General features: G+C 40.5%; 1 protein-coding gene across 2 annotated transcripts in view; it reads right to left on the bottom strand.

Annotated features, from left to right (window-relative positions):
• Nucleotides 1–1,003: 1,003 nt before the first annotated feature.
• MAGI3 (membrane associated guanylate kinase, WW and PDZ domain containing 3) overlaps nucleotides 1,004–17,252 on the bottom strand; it is a 2,524,824-nt gene continuing 2,508,575 nt past the window's right edge. The window contains exon 22 of one of the 2 annotated variants that reach the window (XM_044076986.1): nucleotides 1,004–2,720. In XM_044076986.1, the coding sequence (XP_043932921.1) occupies nucleotides 1,567–2,720 (1,154 nt within the window). In that variant the 3' untranslated portion in view covers nucleotides 1,004–1,566. The remainder of the gene's footprint in view (nucleotides 2,721–17,252) is intronic. The other variant, XM_044076987.1, reaches the window with a different exon arrangement.

Genomic DNA, 17,252 nt, shown 5'->3' with positions numbered 1-17,252 from the left:
TTGACAGCAGATTACAGCATGAAATAAATACAATTTTATTTTAATGTACCTGTTGTACTCCAGAAATGAAGTCACAAGTAACGATTTGGTATGGATCTCAGATCTTTTAAGAGTAAGTTTACATTTTTAATACAGGTAAGTGATTTTCTTATACATCTTTGTTTAGTTACTGTAGTCTAAAATGGAAAGTACTGTAATGTATCCTGCATAGTAAATCAGTACACTATTTTTAAGAGAGTGGTTTCACGATGTAATGACTACAGATGAGAACATTTAAATGGCCATACTATTTAAACAGTAAATCAATTTCATACATATGCATTCTACAAAATATATGTAAAACCACAATGAAACAATTTCAAATGCTACTTTATCAGTTAATTTCGCCTTTCAAAGTTGTTGTTGTGTCTTTCGGCTTTTCCTGGTTAGGGGTCGCCACAGCGGAACTCCAGTCCACTAATGATTGGCAGTAGAGTTTTACATGTCGAGTTGCCGGCCCTGACACACAACCTTCAACGAAGGTACACCCATTCATGCATGTCTCCACACAGAAGACGCTCTAGCTGAGAATCGAACCAGACAGCGTCTTACTGTGAGGCGACAACGCTACCGCAGCATCACCACCGCAGTAATTTCTCCTTTCAAAGTAAAAAAAAAAAAAGGTCATAACATAGTTAAAAGATCTATTAAAACTGGGTTTTTTAAATGTTAGAGGGTAGTTTTGTAAAGTACTTCCTTTCCTTAGGTACTAGCAAGTTAAGAGTTTGCACAAGCTTTATAAATGATTGCACTTGTCACCAATATAAATCTATAACTGATGTTTACAATGAATTTAAATGAAATAACAAAAAGCTAAGTCATTGTACAGTATCCTTTTCCTAGAAATATATATATATATGTTTTGCAGAATACTGCCACCATCCAAATATAACTTCCTTCATGTAATGTGAAAAAGAATAGTGAAATGAACAACATTCATTGACTGAACTCCACAGCTTCACAGTGAATTATAAAATATTTCAAAATATTTTGAATTTACTAGCATCCATTAGTTATGTATACCATATAAAGTATGAAAAAAGTTACATTGGTTTGCTTATTATCCACCCCCCCCCAAAAAAAAAATGCAGGTTTATAAGTTAACAAAATATCAAGAAGTTATTGTTCTATTATGTAGAAGCTGAATAACAGCATTTAAAATACTTTTGATATAAACATGCAACATGCTCTTTTTAATGCAAACATGTTTTAAAAGGCACAGTTGACATGGCATGACTATGATTTCACCAAGTATGTTATCACAGTTTCAAATCATATTTAAGCATAATAGTATAGACCATATTTAAACTGTTTGCATTGGAAATATTACTTGAACAGTAAATGAGTTGTAGTGAAACAAACCTCTTCTGTAGCTCATATTGTTCACTAAAATGAGTTACCTCCTTCATGCAAGTGAGATACTAAGCAACTTTTTCAAACAAATCAAAACTTTCAGAAATATTTGCAGAGCTGCAAGGTAAGAATATCACTGCATCTGGTCTGAAAAGGTCAGCTTTTATCCAGAAATTATTGATGCGTGCCAGACAAGGAGTCTGCAACTTTGTTTTTATTTGGAACTTTCCATGGTCCTGGAACAATGGGTGTCCTTGTTGCAGATGCAATGGGCTCGGCATCTTGAGGTATTCTCTTTCTGTCATCTTTGGTTTCATTTACTTGTTGATTTCTGTTAGTCCTTTCCTTCTCTTTTTCTTTATGCTCTCTTCTAGAGCAACCCTCTGGTTCTGTGGTTGCTATATGTGTATTTTCTGTAACATGTCCTTCTGTTTTCTTCACACTTTCTTTTGTGTTGGAAATACATTGCTTTAACTCATTTTTATTTTCTTCTACAGATGCAGCTTTTGATTTGTCATTATGCTTAATAAGATGCCTGCTTGTTTCACCTGATGATGATTTTTGTTGCACAAAATCTTTTTTTTCTGAGATATGTCTATCAGTTTTCTCAGGTTTTACATGGTAGTAGGCATCTTCTGTTCTTACATTTTCTGGTCTACCATTCTTTTGATTTGAATACTCGTGCTGTTCATGTTTTCCTGCATTAATTACTCTTCCTCCTTTGTCTGTTCTTCCATCCTTAAAAATGTCTGATGCATGTCTATCTTCTCTTGTGTGAGTTTTCTGTGGACTGGTTGACCTACCCCTGTTTTGTTTTTGATTACTTTTACTTACACTGTTCTCCAATCGAATTGGACTTCCAGTCTTCTTTGGGCTCACAGATCTATCTTTGCTTCTATCTTGCTTCTTTTCAATATCATTCCTTAGACAAGATGTCCTTTCATTTGTATTTCTTGGCTCTGCTTTACTAGCAATTTGAGGACTAGAAGACCTAGACCTTCTTGAAACTTTTGCTTCATTACTAGGGACTTGCAACTGGTTACCTGTATCAGTGTTTCCATGTGTAGGTAATGTAACACTGACTGCCTCATCATGGTTTCTTATCTCTGCATATCTTAAGTTGTTTGATCGATCTAAAACCTCTTGTATTTGTAAGGCAGTGTTTTGTAGGATATGTTTGTCTGATACTGGAACCTTCGCTGACACAGCTTCCAATCCAGTTAAAGGAGTTTGCTGTTTCATGGATACATTATGTGATGATAAAGGAAATGGTGGCTGTTCATCATACATTATGGCTGTATGCAACCCATTCATAGGATTTATATCACCTAGGAGACAAAAAAAAGGTATAATCCTTAACTGAAGGACAGAGGACAACTCCTTTAATATGCAGACTTCAAACAGTAGTACAGATACTATTTACTACTACTACTACTAAGCAGTGTCAGGATGCGATAAGAGCCTAGCTTCAATATGGAAGACCAAGAAAAAGACGAGTGATTTGTTTTTAACACCAGAGACATTTTTGCTCTTTAAAACATTTTTGTTCTTTAAATCCACTAATACTATATTGTGAAATATGTTTTGTTAAATTCAGCTAAGGGGTGATACTAAGTATAGTGGATATAAAAAAAGGTGTACATACCCCTGTTAAAATGCCATGTTTTTGTGATATAAAAAAATGAGACCACAATAAATCATTTCAAAAACTTTTCCCACCTTTAATGTGACCTATAACCTGTACTATTCAATTGAAAAACAAACAAATCTGTTAGGGGAAAAAATATAACAAATAAAAAACACAATAAGCTGGTTGCATAAGTATGCACACCCTTAAACTAATACTTTGTTGAAGCACCTTTTGATTTAATTACAACATTCAGTCTTCTTGGGTAGGAGTCGATCAGCATGGAACATCTTGACTTGGCAATATTTGCCCACTCTTCCTTGCAAAACTGCTCCAAATCTGTCAGATTGTGAGGGCATCTCTTGTGCACAGCCCTCTTCAGGTCAAGATCTGGGCCATTCCAAAACTTTCTTCTTCTGGTGAAGCCATTCTTTTGTTGATCTGGATGTATGCTTAGGGTCATTGTTATGTTGAAAGGTGAAATTTCTCAATCTTCAGCTTTCTAGCAGATGCCTGAAGGTTTTGGGTCAAAAGTGACTGGTATTTGGAACTGTTCATACTTCTCTCCACCTTGACTAAAGCCCCAGTTCCAGCTGAAGAAAAGCAACCCAATGCATGATACTGCCAGCACCTTGCTTCACTGTTGGGATTGTGTTCTTTTGATGATGTGAAGTGTTGTTTTTGCGCCAAATGTACCTTTTGGAATTGTGGCCAAAAATCAGATCGTAATACATTCTCCCACATGCTTTTGGGAGATGATGTATTGTTTTGCAAATTTTAGCTGGGCCTGGATGTTTTTCTGTACAAGAAAAGGCTTTCGTCTTGCAACCCTACCCCATAGGCCAGACATATGGAGAATACGGGAGGTTGTTGTCACATATAGTACACAACCAGTACTTACCATAAATTCTTGTAACTCCTTCAGTGTTGCTGTAAGTCTCTTGGCAGCCTTCCTGACCAGTTTTCGTCTTGTGTTTTCATCAGTTTTGGAGGGACATCCAATTCTTTGCAACGTCACCACTGTCCCATATTTTCTCCACTTTTTGATGACTGTCTTCACTGTGTTCCACGGTATATCTAATGCTGTGGAAACTGACTGATACCTTTGAACAATGAGATCCCTTTGATGTTTTGTAAGCTCTCTGCGAACCATGGCTTTTGCTGTAGAAGACAACTGAGTAAATATCAGGAAAATCCTATTAGGAGAGCTGAAATTTGGGGTTAATCAGCTTATTGTACTTTTTTATATTTTTCCCCTAACAGATTGGTTTGTTTTTAATTGAATTGTACAGGTTATAGGTCACATTAAAGGTGGGAAAAAGTTTTGAAATGATTTATTGTGGTTTCATTTTATTATATCACAAAAACCTGGCATTTTAACAGGGGTGTGTACACTTTTTACATCCACTGCAAGTAGCTATTTCCATACTTGGAAGGGAAAAAAAGCATAAGTAAAAAACGCTAAAAATTTATTTTGGACATGTCACTGCAGCTACTATTGTAGCTCAGTTACAAAGACTGGCAGGTGCTACCTTCAGGCAATAGCACACTAAAAATAAGTATTTGTGGTGCTAGGAAACATTCTATCATTGGCAAAAGTTCAAATTCCAGTGCAAACATTGCTACATTATTTTGTAAGTTTTCAAACTGACTGGTAACCTGTAAAATGTCAGCATCAACAGAAACAGAGAATATGAAGTATAGAACAAAATTAATATACAACAGTCACTTTAATAGATTACATGGTACTCGTATTCGGAGGCCAACAAGCAACATTTAAAAAATACACCCCATACATAACATTTAATTATACAAGTGTTATGACTACAGTGTAATATTCAACTCAAATGGGCTAAATTTAGCCAGACAAGTATAGTTCTGTCTGAAAAAAAATCTACCCAGCAAATTAGTTTTTTTTGCATTGTCTTATTTTCAGAGACCTTTTGCAGTATGTTGATGGTTTGCCCTTTGAAACTTAGACCTAAGTGACCTGCCAGAGAAGTGGTGTTAGAGAGCCAACCATGACACTCAGAAGACCTATCTTATTTTAAGAGTCCAGAGTAAGAATTCAAGAGAGATTAATCCAGTAACTTCAGGGTGTTGCTGTGAGCAACTGAAGTCCTACTTTTAAAGGTTATAAGCTTGTAGTGATGAACAGACCCAGTACAGGGATCAGCCAGATTTCACCAAGGTGAGGCAGAAATGAGAAGGTAGTACAATAAGGAAAATACAAGGCCAGGTTCCAACTCAGATTTCTGCTTTGCACCGATTCCAATGAATCAGAATCCTCCAAACCCTTACATGTGGTGATTTCCCTCATCATATCCCATTTGTTACCTGCTGTAAATAGTATGTGCATTCAGCAAGGTAGCAACACTTCTTGAGAATAAGGCTTTAAAGTGTACATGCTACCTATCTTGCTGCCCTTAAGCACACAGCTGTTAAGTTCCCTCTTATGAAGAGGGCCCCCACCCGAGTCCCTGGGCGTGCCTCTAATGTTGAAAGTAGGCCCTGGGAATCCTCATCCTTTCTCTCTACTACCAAGCTGAGCCTATCTCAAGGGAAGGAACAGACCTGTGCAGATCCTTTTCCACTTGCCGAGCTTTCACTTGTCCCTACTATGACACTAGACATCCACAGTCTTTTTAATGCCCTGTGAGTTGGACTGGAATTGGGGGGGTGTGACAAACACAGCAAGTTGTACAGTTTGCTGCCTAGACCATGTTTAATGGAGAGTTCTTGATGTCATACCACATTTAGCATATTTTTCCTATTAACTTAGGGCCCTTTTGTCCACTGTTGAATGTGCAGCCAGACCCCTGCCTTGGCACTCTTCATGACAGAGGGTTACAGGTTAAACTCATTTGGAACTAACAGGTGTAGGCTTCCTTGTGTTTTCAGGCAGTTAAGTCTGAGGATATCATATCTCTCTGTACATGGCAAACACTGACATAGTAAGTGCTCCTGATCCTATTCAGGGAGCAAGAATAGGGGGCATCTGGGTAGATCCAATCACCTTTGGGCTGTAAGAGATGGAATGACCCCCATCTCTATCAGCATCTTCAAAAACTTCTGTATCTGATGATCCAGATAGGCTTCAAAGGTGTTCCTGTAAGACCTAAAGGACTGCATGCAAAGAGCCGAGGAAATTCTATTTTTTCTGATGGAAGCTAAGACTTTTGGGGAGTCATTAAAAGTGATAGGATCCAGAGGTTCCAGATCCTGAGATGGCATGGAAGTAGGAGTGAGGGACCTGTGCTTCTTAAATCTTGAGACATCTAGAGTCGAAGTTAGTGCAGAGGATTCACCATGCCTCTTTCTTAAATCTGAATCCTTATGCTTACACTTAGTTACTTCTAGATCAGGCATCAGATGGCCTTTTAAAATCAGCTTGTTCCTCCTATCTGCCAAAGCTCTCCAAAAAAACAAACACAAAAATTGTGAAGATCTTGAGGAGGAATCTTACGGCTGAACACTGCACATTTCTTAAAGCAAGTTTGCCTCTCTGTTGCTTAATATTTCTGAAAATGCTGACATTCGAGAAACAATCAAAAACACACAGAACTCATCTTAACTATTCTATGTAAATACCAAAAAACTGTAAATATAGTAGCTGACTCTGTAATCACCAAGAACCACAAATGTCCTGAGGTCTTCACCCTTAATATTACCAATGCAGTCCAACAGTGGATAAGTAATACTCCTGAAGAAGTCCTGTTTATTACTAGGGATAAAAGTGCTCAACGTTCTTTGTGCTTGTATCGTAGATTAAAGCTTTTATTATATGGTGCTTGGAGCCAAGCTTTTTATTACTTATCCACTATTGGACTGCATTCATAGTATTAAGGGTAAAGATGTTGGAACATTTCTGGTTCTTGGTATTTATTCAGAGGTTTGTCCCTTACTTTCTGGTTATTCTGACTATCTAAGCAACTATACATCTGTTACGTTTCTAACAACATAACACTACACACAAACAAAAGTAGTGGTGGGGAAGAACTACCAAAGGGAAGGCACAAACCAGGAAAAAAAAATTAAAGCTTAGCAAAAAAAAAAAAAAAAAAAAAATACTACAGGAAAGAAAAAGCAACTATTAAAGTTTTTTTTTGGATAAACAGACTAATCTACTTCTACAGAAAAAATGAGGTGAAGCAGTTCTTTGTGAGTGATCATGTCCTTTCATTAGTGGCAAACAATACAGTAATGCATTATGGGAGTGGATAATTCTTAAAGGAACTTGAAGTTGGAGAAAGTACAGTTGTATACACTTACCATAAATGTAGATGTTCGAGTGTATTCACTGTTGCAGTCATTACATTTGGGTTATCTGCCTGCAGGTAGCCCTCAGCCAGCCTGAATATCAAAGTCTTGGATCCCTGTGTCAGATACTTTCTCTTCTTCTATGACATCAGGTCATCAGGGGTATAAAACATGCAGCCAATGCCATTACATCAGTTTTTCTTGCCCCAGATGTCAGGTGCCCCCAGAATGGGAAGCAGTTATATGTTAGGTTACACCTCCAACAAAAAGCAAATACACCAGAAAGCAGAAAAACACTAAACAAGAAGAAAGGTATAGCCAAGAGAAGTCAGGGGGCTGGAAGGAGAGTAACCAGGACTGCAACAGTGAATACACTCGAACATCTACATTTATGGTAAGTGTACACAACTGTACTACGTTCTTCGTGTTTCACTGTTGCAGTCATTACATTTGGGTTGATTCACAAAGCTAAGGAAGGGAGGAGGAGGTTAGAGAGCATTAGGACCATATATTAAGCCCTGCAAGACTGCAGTGGCAAAACCAGCTATGGATTTAGAAAAAGTAGGCATGTGATAATGCTTGGTGAAGGTATGTACAGAGCTCCAGGTATCAGCTTCTAGGATGTACCTGGTAGGGACACCTCTGAGAAAGGCTGTAGAGGTAGATGCAGCCCTGGTGGAATGTGATCTTATCCCCTGTGGGGTAGGTTTTCCATGGTGCTTATAGCAGAAATGAATGCAATGGGCTATCCACTTAGAGATGGTTTGCTTTGAAATGGCCTTCCCTTCTGCCCCTGCAGCAAAGCCAAGTAGCAGCTGTTCAGATTTTCTGAGAGGCTTAGTCCTGTCCAAATAAAATCTAAGTTGTCTGTGCACGTCCAAAGAGTGCAGTATTTGTTCCCCTTTGTTTTGTGGGTTTGGGAAAAAAAAGTAGGCAAATGAATGGACTGATTAAGGGTCACACTAGACATCATCTTGGGTATAAAAGAAGGATTGGTCCTGAGGGATACCCTGTCTGGATGGAAGATGATGAAGGGCTCCACTGCCATGAGGGCCTGTAATTCAGACACTCCTCTTGCTAAAGTGATGGCTAGAAGGAAGGCTGTTTTCCAAGAAAGGAATTTCAACTCTGCAATTCCAGCTGGCTCAAAAGGAGGTTAAGTACTGATGGATATGTGGTAAGCTGGGCACCGTTGTGCCCATCTCCTGACTCTGGCTCCAGGAACAGTATCTTTTCCACTTTTCAGCATAGGATTTTCTAGTACTATGCCTCCTTGCCCCCAGAATGATATCTAGCACCTGCTTACTGAGGGATGCTATTGGAGAGCTCAAGTAATTAGCCAGGCTGCAAGGTTCAGGGTTTGAAGCTGAGGGTGCAGAATCTGGCCCTCCTGTTGGGACAGCAGGGAAGGGGTCTGAGGCAGGTGCCATGGTTCCAGCAGTGACATACTGCACAAGAGGGGGTACCAGTGCTGGCGTGGCCAGTCTGGTGCAATCAGTATTGTCCTTGGTTTGTCCTGTTTGATCTTTAGCAGAACTTTCGAGAGGAGAGGCACAGGGGGAAAGGCATAAACTGAGAGGCTTTCCCAGGTGAAGGACAGGGCATCCATTTTCCAAGCTTGACTGTGGGGAGTCCTTGTGCAGAATTTGACCAATTGGTAGTTCTGAGGGGAGGCAAACAGGTCTATCTCTGGATTCCCCCATTTGTTTCCCAAAAGGTTGAATATCTTTGGTTCCAGTTTCCACTCGTGTGGGTCCATGAGATTTCTGCTTAGGTTGTCTGCCAGTGAGTTTAGCTTGCCTGGCAGGAATTGAGCCTCTAGGTGCACTTGGTAGCTCAAGGCTGTGTTCCACAGAGCCATGGCTGGTCTGCAGAAAGGGTACAAATGGGTTCCCCTGTGCTTGTTTATGTATCACATAACCGTGGTGTTGTCTGTCTTTACCAATAACTGTCCTGGAAGAATGTGGTCCTTGAAGGCTGTCAGGGAATTCTGTACAGCTAACACTTCTTTTTGAATGATGTGCAAGTGCATCTGACTCGGGTTCCATTTGCCCTGAATGCACTGCCCTGCCCTGCCAAGTGAGCCCCCCATGCATAGTCTGATGCGTCTGTTTTTAGGGTTTGGGTGGCAGGGGGTAGAGTGAATGGGAGCTCCTTGTTTTGGGCAGGCCTCTGTCCACCAAAGGAACTCTGTTTTTATACAAGGAATGATAGGAATCATTGATTCCAGGTCCTGAGAATGTTGACTCCATAGGCTTTTTAGATACCATTGCAGTTTCCTCATATGCAGTCTTGCATATGGATTTAGTAGAATGCAAGAGGCCATGAACCCCAGGGCTTGCAGGATTTTCCTTGCAGATAGCTGGGTCTTTGTGGCCAGAATTTTGAAGTAGGCTGTCAAATAAACTTGTTTCTCTGGCGTGAGGTAAGTCATCTGGGAAGTTGTGTTCAAGCTTGCTCCCAGGAATACTGTTTGTTGGCAGGTACTAGATGAGATTTATTTTCATTTATGGTGTACCCCAGAGATGTTAGAAGTTTCTTTACAAATGCCAGGCGTTTTAGTAGCATGTCCTGGCTTTCTGCCTGTATTAGACAATCGTCCAGGTATGGGTATATTTGAATATTTTGTTGCCTGCAAAATGCAATGACTGGAGCGAGACACTTTATAAATACCCTAGGCACAGTAGATAAGCCAAAGGGAAGTGCAGAGAACTGATAGTGCATTGAGCCTGCTCTGAAGCGTAGGTATTTCCTGCAAGATTCCCTTATTGGAATGTGCAGGTAAGCTTCCTTTAAGTCTAGGGTTGCCAACCAGGCATCTTTGCCTAGCATAGGAAACAGCTGCTGAAGTGTTAGCATTTTGAATTTTGGGATTACCAAAAAGGTGTTTAGAATAGAGTGGTCCAGGATAGGACGCCAGGAGTCTTGAGTAAAAACCTTGTCCCCTTTCTTCTGCTGGAACAGGTTGAATAGCCCTGATACTTAGAAGAGAGAGAACCTGCTGTTGGGCCTCTGCCCACTGATTTGGGGGTAGGTCTGGCCAACCGTTTGGGGGTTGCTAAGGTGTGGCAGTGGAATCTGTATCTTTGGAAAACAATATTTAAAACCCATTTGTCCTGGGTAATGTGTTCCCAGTTTTTTGCATGCAGGGCGATCTTTCCTTTTAAGGGAGCAGGTAGTTGAGCAGGGCTTGGAAGGTTTAAGGTTAAGTCATAATGACATTTTTCCATAGGGGGGTGTCTTACTACTTCCAGCTTTGAAAGTGGTAGCCCCCCCCCCCACTGCTTAGGTCTGTGAGTACCTTGAGACTGTAGCCTAGGTGGTCTGCTGCTCCTGGGTTTGGACTGAGAAGGCCTAGAAGAGATAGGAAAGGACCAATTCTTAGAAGACCAATGCCTACTAAGTCTGGGAGGCTGTACTTGCAGGAAATCTAACAGTTTGCATAGATTTATTTTTTTCCTCCATCTTTTTAAGAACTTCTGCTTTGTTGCCAAACAGGCGGCCTTGGTTTAAGGGAGCATCCAGTAATTTAGCTTTAACATGATCTGGCAAATTTTGCTCCTTAAGCCAAGCATGCCTTCTAAGAACAGACCCAGTGACAGCAGCCCTGCAAGATGCTTCTAAAGAGTCAAAACCACATTGTAAAGTATGTTTACCAACTTGTTCAGCAGAATGCATTAAATCCTGTAATTCTCTATGTTCAGCACAGTCAGGAATCAACATAATTTTCTGTTTAAGTAGTCCCATAATATGCTGCTGCTACTTTAACATATGAAACTAGCAGTTTAAGGCCATAATGGCCAAAGTAGCAGAAGTGTATACCTTCTTACCCCATCTGTCCAAGGCCCTGGAATCTCTATCAGAGGGGGTAGGGTTTTTGGCTGTAGTAGCCTTAATGCCTTTAGGTCCTTGGGAAATGGTCTCTGGGTCCACAGTAGGATTCTTGAAGAGGAACTTGTGAGAGTCAGGTACTCTGTATTACCTGTCAGGTTTCCTGGGAGCTGAAGGTAAAGTGTCTGGGGCCAGGCTAGATTCCAAGAAAGCATAATCTACAACATCCAGGACAGGAGGGATAGCTAAAGGCCTGTGTTGAGGTAGGACTAAGAATTCCCTAAGTCTCTTTTTGGAGTCAGAGTAATCCTGGCTTTCCCAGCGGAAATGCTCCCTAAGAGTGTGCAAGGTTTCACCAAAAGAAAAATCTTCTGGGGGGAAGCAGAGGGAATGGAATCCTCTACATCAGAATCCTCGTAGGTAGATAAGGGCAAATCCTGGTAATCAGAAGAAACAGAAATTTCAGAATCCTGATCAGAAGGAAAATCAGTTCTAGGTCTCTTAGAGGGCGAAGGCTGTCTTCCCCTAATTAAGGTAATAAGGTCTTCAGCCATTCTAATCTTTTGTTTTTTTAGGCATATGGGCCTGACCATGTGGTTTGGATGTCGGTTTTCTAGGCGTTGGTTGAGTTTTAGGTCTTGAAGAAGAAGATGGCGTCGATTTGAAATGCAAGTCAGTAGGCCTGAATACACCCTCAGAACCTGGTGCCTGTACAGCAGCTCCGGACCCATCCAAGGTAGAGACATCCACAGGTTCCATGGTCAAAGAAGCATCTCGCAGCATACCGAACTCCAAATGGGTCTCAGTAGAGGCCTGCAAATCTGAAGTAGCAGGTATCAGGGGCTGCGAAAGCTCCTCACTGAATACTGGCAAACTAGTGACTAGCTTAACGGCAGTGTCGTCAGTAGCTTTGGACCTATGCAGTCTGTCTCTGTCTTTACGTTTTTTCGGAATGTCGGCAGTCAGATGGCTTACCGAAGCCATTTCTGGATAGTTAAACAGAGTACTGAAATAATTTGCTGCAAAAATAAACAGATGAATAGTTTGGGGGTTGAATAAGGCACAAAACCGACAGCGAGGGAGGTTGTGGTCTGGGCCTAAGCTAGGAATGCAGTACGAATGAAAATCTTTATGAGGTGTTTGCTTTCCACAGGTAATACAATTGTTAACTTTTACTTACATTGGTTTAGAGCAGAAAAAGGATCCCCAATGGGGTACTTAGCTTTTTTGAAGACTTTGGTTCTGAAACTTGAAAATGAAAATTTCAGGAGTCGGACAACCGGCACTTGCGAACTGCTCCTGCTTCGGGCACCGCGCTGCAAGAAAGACTGATGTAATGGCGTCGGGTGCATGTTTTATACCCCTGACAACCGACGTTCATGGAAGAAGAGACAGCATCTGACGCAGGGATCCAAGACTTTGATATTCAGGCCGGTTGAGGGCTACCTGCAGGCAGATAACCCAAATGTAATGACTGCAACAGTGAAACACGAAGAACATCTGATAATGCACAGTCTGATCTGACAAGCAGCTCGTGAGCCCCCATGTTGGATTAGATGGACTAAATGAAAAAGATCTATTGTTATGTTAAGTAACTTTTGTTTATGCTTCCCTTCCCACAGAGTATCCCACATTTGAATAGTCCTTGCTCACTGAGACTGGTTTGATCTTCATAAAAAAAAAGTATCTGTACCTGTTTGCGTAAGAAGAGCAAGAATCTTGAGTTAACCTGGGTTATAGTAGCTTTTCAATGGTAAAACATTAATAGCCTAAAGTCAACTATAAAGTTATTTTGTATGGCTCACTTTTGCATCTATTACATTAAGGAATTCTACTGCAGACATGCTGAGGTCTGATGTGCCGCTAGTCTTTGAGCGAACACCCTTTCTCCCTGGTTGATTTGAAAACGTCCTCATATACTTATTATATATGTGATATCTACCTGTACTGTCTTTACTCATTTCTTGCCATGTTGCTGACTGCATAGCCCATGTAGTAGAACACAGCATCCATTAGTTTGTTGGCCTAGGCTTCAGACTACTCCACTGGGGACCTATTCAATCCTTTTCCTGAGAGTTAAGGTAGTTGGCCCAATTTGCTTTGTTTAACACTTGCATGGCATTCAACCAGTACAAGGGTTTAGGGCATGAGCACTTCCTCTAAACACACTTGCCATGCAGGTCAGTAAAATTATTTTCTTGGTTTAGACCAAAACATTTTATATTAGGAGACTTGTCAGGACATGAGACTGCTAGAACAATGAGGAGGTCTGTCCTGTCCCATAACCCTCTATGCAAATGTTGGCCATGCCATTGAAGCCCTTAGGATAGTGTCTTCCCTAAAAAAAAAAAAAGTGTAGGGAGAAGAGCAGGGTATACTTTGAGGCAGATGACTCCAGCAGGAATGCAAGGTCCAAGGACAGCAGCCCCATGGAGTTGCTCAATCAGGCCCCAGCCCTGGCATCCATTATGGCCAAGATCTCTTGTAAAGTACCCACTGAGGCCATTATGTTTCCAGCCTTGTATGCCCCTCCACACCAAAAGATCCTAGAGGTCCCCTTGCTATAGATGACAAACAGAGTTACTGAGGAGGAGGAAGAGGAGGAGGACATTCACTGCACTAAAAGTAGTAAGCCTAGGGATGTTTCACCACAGGCATGAAAACCCATGCACAAGTATGTAAATCTAGGGCTCCTTCTGCAGTGCAGACCCACAATTCCATCAGGTGAACTGCCTAACCCTCCCATCACCCTTGCTTCCTCATGACTTTCTCAGCCATTGCCGGGCTGTGTTCAATTCCTTCATTGTCCGTAAATTTCTCTGGCATGGTCAGCTGTGTCAAAAGACAGACAATTTTCTCCTGAGAACAATTCTGGCCACATTGTTTATGAGTTTGAGGAGAGGAATCTAGACTACAGATGTCATCTATTTTATCCTATGACAAAAGCAGTGAAGACACTATGGCATCTGATTCTCCACCAGAAACCTGCCCTTTGGTGAGATTTTCTCACTTATGAAGATCATATAATGTAGTCAATGCATCCCAGAAGAGCCACAGATATTCTGGGACTGCTATCTCCTAAGTTGGTATCTATTCCACCACTGTCTCCCTGGAGCCAGACTCCCCAGCCCCACCCTTAAGAGATCTGGCTAATTCTATAAAGTGCAGTCCTCATTCTTATACAGAATCTCAATTGCATATCTACATACAGTGTTGTTAGAATCTGCCAGAACAGCTGGAGTAGCCCCAGGATGCAACATTCTCCCTAATGATGGGGAAAACAGATTACCCAATAGATGCAGGAAGGTGTATGCTTTAGCCACCCTGGCTTTTAGGCATGGAATTGCCAGTCCCATATTCTGATAAGTCAGGAGTACTTCCTTAAACAACTTGTGGAAGGTTGTGGGGGGAATTACAGGATGAAGCCTATAAGACGGCCCTCTTGAATCACATTAAAGCCTCTTACCCAGATGGGAAAACATGCACTGAAACAAGTGTATTACTTTTTTTTTTTAAACAAGAAATATCTTTATTAAATTATCACTTATGACTTAGACAATCATTCATTTATATAAATGAAAACAAACCATATTGACCAATCTCAGTTGCAAGCATTTACCATCATAAACCATACTGAAGCAATTCTAGTTGCAAACATTATACATCACTTACAATCTACCCAATCATTGTTAGTCAAATTACATAGCTCATTCAAGTCTTGCCTTCTTTTAAACCTAATTCCTCCCCTATATGTATTGTTCCCACAATTTCCATTTTTTCCAATGTAATTTGCTTCTACCCTTTTCTAAACATACTAATTCCAGTTTTCTCTCCGTTACTATATTCAGTACTTATAGCACAGTTGGTTTAGACTTTGATTTCCATTTTCTAGTAATTGGTTTTGGCAGCCACCATAATTAGACTCAGTAAGCCTTACTATGTCTAGGCAATTCCAATTCTATATAATAGCTCAGAAAAAAATAATTTCCTTAGTTACACCGAATTGCTCACCCACTAGCTCTGACAGAGCAGTCTGCAGGAAATCTTTAAAGTCTACTAACTCATTACACTCCCAGAGAATATGTTCCCAATTACCTCTTTCTTCACCATCACACCTCCACCATTTACTGTCTACCTCAGGCAAAAATTCTCCATCTACTTGGGGTATAAAAATACCTATGTAAACATTTCCAAACAAAAATCCTAAAGCTTCTAAATTTTGTTGCACATTTGGGAGATATACATATATCCCCCCATTGTCTCCTTGTGAATAGCTTATCCAAGCTCTCTTCCCAATCCTTTCTAACCTCTTCTGATTGATTCTTATAGTTATCATGCAATGTACACTACACTATTAAGTATTCCTTCTTTAACAGCAGCTTCTTTTCTACATTGTACTAAAAACTCTACAGTGCTGGTCTTTCATTTACGACCCCCCCCCATTTTTTTCTCTTTGCCTGTACCCTGACATCAATCCTTGATGAGAAAGCAATCTCTTACCTGGAGTCCAAATAAATTCCTGGCATCTTCCCATTTTGTTTCCTTTCCCTCTCTAGTTATTTGATCCCAATACCTTGGTTCCTTTGCTGGTTTTCTCCAATAAATTCCAGCCCCCTCTTGCCTATTGTTTGTATCCCTAATTGCAGCCATCCTTATTGGAAGAATCGCCTTTATCCATTCCCATGTTGGCTTAGTTCTTAGAATACTTTCTGCTACTTTATGAAAATAATCTGTATGATTATTATTCTCCTTAAAGGTCTGCATCCAAGATCCCAGTCTCTCGAGCTTCTCCCCTATTTCAGCATCATCCCTTTCCACTTTGAATTATAGGCTTATTCTTATGCTATGCACTGGAGCCTAATTATGTAGCTCTGAAATACCCCTTCAAATTGGGTAATCCCAATCCGCCTTGTTCTGGTGGAAGAATCAGCTTGTCCCACTTGACTCTTGCCATTTCCCCTCCCAGAAAAAATCCTTCAGCTCTTTATTAACTGCAATCTACAACTTCTCCTCTGGTTGATAAAAATATGCCTGATCTGTGTAAGACTAAATGGATTAAAAACATGTTAACTGCTTGTATCTTATTACTGATATCCATATAACAGCTTCCAGTTTCTCAGTTTCTGTATTATTTTTTGTTTAGTCATGTCACACGTTTAGCTGCCACACCAGAATCCTTTTTAATCCATACTCCTAAATACTTCACTTTATCATGTCCCCATAAATATGGATATTGCTGCTGAACCAATTTGTGTGTGGGTACATAATTTATTGCTTTTGTTTTGCCTTTGTTTTAGCTTCATTAATTTTGTATCCCAAAAAGATTTGAAACTATCAACATTTTCCATAACACTGTACTGTCTTTTTCTGGTTTCATCAGATATAAAATAATATCATTTGCAAATACAGCCAGCTTTTCTTGATTACCATACCAATTGTTGTTGTTGTGACTTTCGGCTTTTCCCGGTTAGGGCTCGCCACAGCGGAACTCCGGTCCGCTAATGATTGGCAGTTGATGTTTACGTACCGAGTTGCCAGCCCTGATGCACAACCTTCAACGAAGGCACGCCCATTCACGCATGTCTCCATGCAGAAGACGCTCTAACTGAGAGTCGAACCGGACAGCGTCTTACTGTGAGGTGAATACGCTACCGCAGCACCACCGCGGATATCTTAAAATTTGTGAGTCCCTTATTTTCTTTGCCAATGGTTCTAAATATACTGCAAATAACAAAGGGGAAAGGGGACACTCCTGTCTGGTTCCTCTGCTCAAACAGAAATTATCAAAAGGGAACCCACACACTTTAATTTTCACCTCTGAGCCATCATATAGCCTCCCATATTCAACCTAATAATTTTATCAGGGAAATGCAAATGCTTCTGTTGCCTTGCTCATAAACCCCCAGCGTACTCTATCACATGCTTTCTCTGTATGAAGACCCACCAGTAGTGGTATTTTCTTACATTCTGCTTCCCTCTGAATCACCAATGTTCAGTTAATGTTAAATATTTGCTTTCCATCCACAAAACCACATTGATCCAGATTTATCAATTTCGTCATCACTTTTGCCATTATTTTAGCCACTATATAAACATTTGATAATCATGGTTTAGTATTGAAATGGGCCTGTATGAAGCTGGA

Source organism: Protopterus annectens, chromosome 7.part0 (genome assembly GCF_019279795.1).
Source record: "Protopterus annectens isolate FY-2018-M chromosome 7.part0, PAN1.0, whole genome shotgun sequence".
NCBI classification, from domain to species: domain Eukaryota; kingdom Metazoa; phylum Chordata; order Ceratodontiformes; family Protopteridae; genus Protopterus; species Protopterus annectens.
Note: the sequence above shows the minus strand (reverse complement) of the source record. Positions and strands in the feature narration are given on the sequence as shown.